Source organism: Tenrec ecaudatus, chromosome 4 (assembly GCF_050624435.1).
Source record: "Tenrec ecaudatus isolate mTenEca1 chromosome 4, mTenEca1.hap1, whole genome shotgun sequence".
Lineage (NCBI taxonomy): Eukaryota > Metazoa > Chordata > Mammalia > Afrosoricida > Tenrecidae > Tenrec > Tenrec ecaudatus.
Window position 1 is genome coordinate 17,514,131 of NC_134533.1, and position 7,314 is coordinate 17,521,444.

At 53.5% G+C, this 7,314-nt stretch overlaps 1 protein-coding gene across 1 annotated transcript; it reads left to right on the forward strand.

The window, feature by feature from the left end:
- Nucleotides 1-2,447: 2,447 nt before the first annotated feature.
- APLNR (apelin receptor) lies at nucleotides 2,448-6,063 on the forward strand. Its single transcript, XM_075545702.1, has one exon. The coding sequence runs from the start codon at nucleotides 2,837-2,839 to the stop codon at nucleotides 3,980-3,982; it is 1,146 nt and encodes a 381-aa protein (XP_075401817.1). The 5' UTR covers nucleotides 2,448-2,836; the 3' UTR covers nucleotides 3,983-6,063.
- Nucleotides 6,064-7,314: the final 1,251 nt, after the last annotated feature.

A 7,314-nucleotide genomic window follows, 5' to 3' on the forward strand; every position in this document is an offset into this window, starting at 1 on the left:
TTGTCTTTGTTTTTCTTTAAAGTAATGGTAGTGTTCAACATGTATCTTTGTAAGATTGACTAAGTGTGCTATGCATTACTGTTCTCCAGTTTTGTCCATGTCTTGTGGCGTTCAGGAGCATGGTCACTGTTTTTGGTGATGTGCAATATTCTATAATCTGCACATTTTCTCATGGCACCTACAGACGGTAGCCGGGAAGGTCTTATTTTGATGGAGTGCGGAGGTTCGGGTTTGCCCCAGTCTCCACCACTCCATACTGCCTCAAACTGACTTCCTTACCCATATTCACGTCTGATGTGGCTCCTGTCAGAAGTTGAGTTTGTGGCAGTTACACAATCTGTCAACTTGAGGGAAGGGGTGGAGTCTAGTCTGCCAATCGGGTCGCAGCTTGATCTCATTTGGAGGTGAGACAGAGAGAAATAGCTCACCAGAGGCCAGACCCACTCTCTCTGCCTTCCCTTTCCTGCTATTGAGGCGCTCAGAGAGCTAGAGGAGACATGAGGAGACCTGTACCAGCGATGAGATGCTTCCACTGCCACTGGATCCACAAGACCGTCTACCTACTGGCCTGTGATCTTCCTACATTCGGCATCATCACATGTGCTGCATGAGTCTAAACAGGAATTTCTGGACTGGTATCAGACACATGGGCTGATATCAGACTTAGGGACTTGATCTGGCCTGGGCTGGGATGTTTTCTCAATATACAATTATTCTTTTATATAAAGCTCTTCCTTATATACATACATGTCTCTGAATTTGTTTCTCTAGTCAACCCAGACTAACACAGGGTCCCTCCGGAGCATGTCTTCCAGCTTGGAAGCCTTTTGCCTTGGATGAAGACTCATTTCCTGTTTTGACCTCCCTCCCTTGTGTCTCAACTTCAGGTCACCTCCCCTCTTTTGGATGGGGAAGAGATGAAGAATGTGCATTTCCACCCTACCTTGTCCTTCCTTCTCTCTTCCTTACCCAAAGGGAAAGAGGGGACCAGTTGGGGCTGAGTGGGTTTTGATGGGATGGTGTCCATGGGAGCTGCTCACTGACTGCTCCCTTCCTGTCTTCTTCGTCTAGTTGCAACATCCTGTCCCCCACTTGGTCTTCTAGAATCATCCCTGTCCTGGGACAAAAGAAGACCCCTGCTGTTGTAGGTTAGGTGTTAGGTGCTAAGGAAAGGTTGGAAGTTGCTGCTCTATGGGAGAAAGAAGAGGCAGACTGGCAGTCTGCTTTCCTAAAGATTGACAGTCGGGGAAACCCCATGGAACAGTGGCACTCTACGTGTGGGGGCACGATAAGTCAGAATTGAGTTGATGGCAGTGGGCTTGGGCTTTGGTTTGTTTGGTCCATGGAGGGTAGAGAAACCAGAAGAGGCATCACGTAAAAGCCCGAGAATGGTTATGTATCCCTGATTTTCAAATCACTCTTAAACTTACTGCCACCGAGTCAATTCTGACTCATAGGGACTCCAGAGGACAGTGGCCATGTGGGTTTCCAAGATTGTAACTTTTTACATGAACAGAAGACCTTGTCTTTCTCCTAAGGAGTGGTTTAAAACTGTTGACCTTTTGGTAAGCAATCTAATGAAAAATCACTATGACACTGGGGTTCCACTTAGTCATTCATATACTTTTTTCTGCTTTAGCCAAAGTCCTCCCTGTCCACTCACTCACGCACCCAACGAATCCCTTACCGATCACCTATCTTAACCTAGCCACTGAGTTATGTGTTTGAAAAAGAAAAGAAAAAAAATAAAGAAAAACCACAACAAGAACCTAGCTGTAATAAAACTAACTCTGAGATCTTGGGCAAGGCATTTCCCTTGAGGGGCCTCGGTTTCCCCATAGATCTAACATCTCAAAGAAGCTCCTTTGGTCTGTGGTTTCTTTCATCCCTGGCCCCTCTAACACCCACCCTTCAAAGCAATCTGCAAACTGCCATTTGCCAAACATTTTTTGACTTCTGGGTGAAGAAGTCATCCTTGGGTCTGCAAACCACAGAGCGTCTGGAGAGAGGGTTAGGGCTGAACCACACAGGGAACGGCCGTAGGAGGACAATGGGGAAGATGGAGTGCAGGAGGGAAGGTAAAGTGGGGGTGCAGGAGCGGAGCAGCAGACTCCTGGAACAGACTCACCTACTGGAGTGCCTGCGGCAGAGGCTGGGGCCGTCCAGCTAAACCTCACACCCTCCTCCCCTCTGGCCCCAGCTCCGGTGGCTGAATTTCAATCTGCATAATTTGCCCCTGTAAAGTGGGTGTGGGAGGCAGTGAGAGGACTGAGGTGGATAGGCAGGGGGATGGTGACCAGAGGAAATCCTTGGGGGGCAGGGACCCAGGCTGGGGTGAAGGGGGTTGGAAGGCAGACAGAGGAGGTGGAGTCAGGAGGAGCACAGCAGCCTGCAACTCCCAGATAACATTCTGCCCAGTACAGCAGGGGTCAATTTGATCCACTTTGCCTGGTGACAAGAAGGGTGGGGCGGGAAAGCAAAAAAAAAAAAAAAACAAAAAAAAACAAGTGGGCTGTAACTTAGAGATCTTAAGCTTTGCAAGTGAGGGGCTGGTCTTGAGGTGGGAGGAGGGAGTGGCGAGCCAAGAGGAGACAGAGACTCAGGAGGGCGCAAGGAAGTGTCTTGGCTGGGCTGGAGGCTGAGGAGGGTGGAGGGAAGCCCGCAGATGAGAGGCATCCTCCAAGGCCCAGGCCATCCCAGAGGGAGCTCCTGGAGCTCAGGGAAGGACTGTGTCCATCTTCAAACCTTGCCCACTCTCTGAGGCTGCACCTAGAAGTTCAGGGCTCTTGCTGGCTAAGCGTGGGCTGCGACCAAGCCTTTCTGTGCGCTCCCCAGCATGGAGGATAGCGGGGATGATTTCGACAACTACTATGGGGCCGACAACCAGTCTGAGTGTGAATACACAGACTGGCAGCCCTCCGGATCGCTCATCCCTGCCATCTACATGCTGGTCTTCTTCCTGGGCACCACGGGCAATGGTCTGGTCCTCTGGACTGTATTTCGGAGCAGCCGGGAGAAGAGGCGCTCAGCTGACATCTTCATCGCCAGCCTGGCGGTGGCCGACCTGACCTTCGTGGTGACCCTGCCGCTGTGGGCCACCTACACCTATTGGGATTACGACTGGCCCTTTGGCACCTTCTCCTGCAAGCTCAGTAGCTATCTCATCTTCGTCAATATGTACGCCAGTGTCTTCTGCCTCACGGGCCTCAGCTTCGACCGCTACCTGGCCATCGTGAGGCCCGTGGCTAATGCGCGCCTGAGGCTCCGGGTCAGCGGGGCTGTGGCCACTGCTGTCCTGTGGGTGCTGGCCGCCCTCCTGGCCATGCCGGCCATGATCTTACGCGCCACCGACCACCTGGACAACAGCACCAAAGTGCAGTGCTATATGGACTACTCGCTGGTGGCCTCCGACAACTTTGAGTGGGCCTGGGAGATGGGCCTGGGGATCTCGTCCACCACCGTGGGCTTTGTGGTGCCCTTCACCATCATGCTGACCTGCTACTTCTTCATAGCCCAAACCATCGCCAGCCACTTCCGCAAGGAGCGCGTCGAGGGTCTGCGGAAGCGGCGCCGGCTGCTCAGCATCATCGTGGTGCTCGTGGTCACCTTCGCCCTGTGCTGGATGCCCTACCACCTGGTGAAGACGCTCTACCTGTTGGGCAACCTGCTGCACTGGCCCTGTGACTTTGACCGCTTCATCATGAACCTCTTCCCCTACTGCACCTGTATCAGCTACGTCAACAGCTGCCTCAACCCCTTCCTCTACGCCTTCTTTGATCCCCGCTTCCGCAAGGTCTGCACCTCCATGCTCTGCTGGGACCGCTGTGGGTGTGGGGGGGCCTCCCACAGCAGCAGTGGGGAGAAGTCGGCTAGCTACTCTTCGGGGCACAGCCAGGGGCCCAACCCCAACCTGGGCAAGGGCGGGGAGCAGATGCAGGAGAAGTCTATGCCCTACAGCCAAGAGACTCTTGTGGTTGACTAGGCCTGGCATCCCCGCGTCCTGGGGCTCTGCCCCCTTGCCTTTGCTTTCTGAAAACCAGGTAGAGAGACTCTCCTTCCTTCTGGCCTGCCTTTGCACCTTTCCCTGCCTCTCAGATAGCTCTGTCTGGCCCCTCTCGTACTTACTTATTTCCCAGGGGTTTGGGTTGACTGGAAGGAGACCGGTCCTGTGGACTCTGGTGCTCAGTACCTGCTAGACGGTGTGTGCACGGCCTCAGAGCCTCGGTGTCTCCATTTGTAAAAACCAGGGGTGGTCACCCTGATCTCAAAGTATTGATCTTAAAGTAGTGAGACTTTGCTTCAGTCGGAGCAAACTCTCCTCTGCCTCCCACCCCCTTTCTGGAAACTTCGGGACATTTTCTCCCCGCAATCTCTCCCCTCCGGGCCATCTCCCGCTTCCCCAGCATTTTTACACTCAGTCCTCACCCTCTGCCCCTGACTCCCTCGCCTAGATCTTTCCTCACCCCTCTGTTGCTCCTCCCCACTTTTGCCTCTTCCTTCTGAAGACTCCAAAGGGTTAAGGATCAAGCAGCTGGCAAGCTTGTTCCCCGGGGTTAGGGACTGGAGTGGGTGTGGGAGCCAGCTGGGAGCTCCAGGATGCTCCCTAAAATTGGATCAGGTCAGAGTCCTTTCGGGCTCTGGTGCTAACAGCAATATCCAGCTCCTTTTCAGAAAGGGTTTCTTCCCGGGAGCCCCTCTGTGCATACTGTAGTTTCTCCAGGCCCCTTCATTTGGCCCCTGTTTTCTGCGGGGCTAGGAAGATACAGGGCTGATAAACGCTGACACCAAGGATGGTGTCACCCCGCGAATGCGGCTTTGGGGAGGGAGAAGGAATGCACAGCAAGTGGGACTCACGGAGGGGTGTGTGTGTCTGCCCCCCTCCCCAAATCCTGGCCCTCCCACCCCTTTTTCAGGTAGCTAGCGGCGAGCTTCTCCCCCAACTCCCCACCTCCACCCATCACCCTGGGCTGGTTTACTTGGGTTCTGGTGCTACTTGGTACCAAGCATCACTTTGACTGGGCTGGGGTGGGGAGGCTTGCTCTTTAGCTGTATGTATGCACATGGCTATTCATTACCCACAGAGCAATGGATCTATCTGTGCAGAAAACCCCCTTCCGCCCTTCACACACCACTGCCTCTGTCTGCTTCGCACAGTCTGGAGGGATATCACTGAGTCCACTCCCTGCTGGATTTGGGGGCTCCGACGGCTGGTCCGTGGTCTGCTTGCACTGGGATCTTGGCTAGGAGGTTTCCCCGTGCAAGGGTCTGGTGCCCAAGGCTTAGGGAATTCAAATGAGCTGTTCCCTGCTGGTTTCTTAACTCAAGGAGGGAACTAGACATCTTTTAAAAAAGTGTCCCTGGCCCCCTTTCCTACTCCTCCTCACTCTGCTTTGTGTTGAGCATTTCTCTCTTTGATCTTTCTGCTCCTAAGGAGGCCATGGGGTAGCAAGTGGGGTGTGTTCCCCATTGGGATGGGACTGTTGGCCTCTCCTGCTGGGCTGGGGGTTGGGCACGTGTGTGCGTGCGCGAGTGCGTGCACACACGCTGATGGACTGACGGCATCCGCTCTGCTGGAGAAACCTTGAGGAAGAAACTGATGGGGGATCCTTTGTGAGATGGGTGCTGGGTATGCATTCCCGGCTTTGTTTCTGGAAGACTCGACACAAGGACAAGACAAGAATCACAGAGGCAGGAAGAGCCCAGCTTGATGTGCACGGACGCCCTGAAGCTTCCTGGGACAGAGCCAGGAGAGGGCAAAGGTGTGCTTTCAGCAAAGTCCCTCCATCACAGATTAACTAGAATTTTCCACAGACTCACCGACTTTGCCCAGAACTGTCCTGAAAACATCCAGTCAGAGCAGGAGGAAGCTTCAAGAATGGGCAGAGGGTACCCCTCTGGGACCCCACAGAGACTGCTTGTCTGGGGAGGGGAGGAGGAGGAGGATGCTTCAGGCTAGGCGATCCCCCCCCCACCTCCCTACATCCTGGCTCTTCTTGGGAATGTCTGCTATTTTCTGACCTTGTTAGTCATTGTGGTTCATCCAAATAAATCTGTTTTGTGAAACGGTTGTGTCCAAAGCCTTCTCTCACAAAAGGGTCTTGGGAAAGGAGATTGCCGCCAGTTTGCAAATGGTGCAGTAGGGCAGACACAGGATGAAAATGGGGTTGGGGAGGGGGAGAAGTGGGACCTAAAAGGAGGGATTTATGTGGGAATCTGGGGTGGGGGGGATGGCAGAAAGGGGGAAGAAGACGGAGGGTTCAGACTGTTCCCCAGGAAAGGCAACAGATGGGAGTTGGATTGGGGAGGACACAGGAATAAAGAACCTCTTAGACTCAGAAAAGCTACAGGCCCTGCTCCTGAGCTCAGAGTCTAGCCCAGACCTGAGGTGAGGGTGGGGGTGGGGAAGTACCACCATCTCTTCCTATCTTTCCTCCACTCATGCATACCTTTGTTCATTCATCACCCCCTGTGGATGCATTCAAGATCCCTGGGGTCCTGCAAAGGGTTGACTGTGGGCTACAAACCCATAAGAAGGTGGCTGGAATCTACCCAAGGAGGCCGGGGAAGAAAGACCTGGCAATCTACTTCTGTAAGGGCTCTAGCCAAGAAAAGTCGATGAGGGCAGTTCTCCTGTGACACCTGGGGCCACCATGAGTTGGCATGGACTTGATGACCACTGGCATGGTTTGGGTATGGACTCCACTCATTCATTCACTCATTTGTGCATCTGTTCATTAGCATGAAGTGAACATCCACCCAGTTTGAACCACAAGTTTGAATCTTGCTATCCCAATAGAGCCCTGGCTGTTTTTTGTTGTTGTTTTTTTAAAGTTAACAAAAACAATGTGAAAAAAGAAAGCTCAGCCCTCCTGAAGGGATCCCTAGTGGCTCCATCAGTTGGGGGCTCGACTGCTAACCACAGGTTGGTGGCGCAAACCCACCAGCTGCTCTCTAGGGGGGAGGAGGAGGAGGAGGAGGAGGAGGAGGAGGCGGCTGCCTGCTTGCATTCAGATGGACACCATGAACCCTGATGTCAGGCGTGCTCTGGGGTGGAATCGACTTGAGGGCAGTCTGGAACTTTACAATGACAGTCTGCTGCCCTTGACCCCTTACACAATGCCTAGCACACTGACTTGTGGGAGAGGCCACGTTTGGAGACACCTCCACCCGGAGAGATTCTCCCCAAGTTAAAGTGGGCACAATAAACCAAAAAGGGTCGGGACTTGGGTGCTGCAAGGTGACCACTTTGGGGCATAAAGGGGTGCAGTGACCATTAGGGGGCCACGTTTCCGTCCAGAGCGGTTCCCTACCACT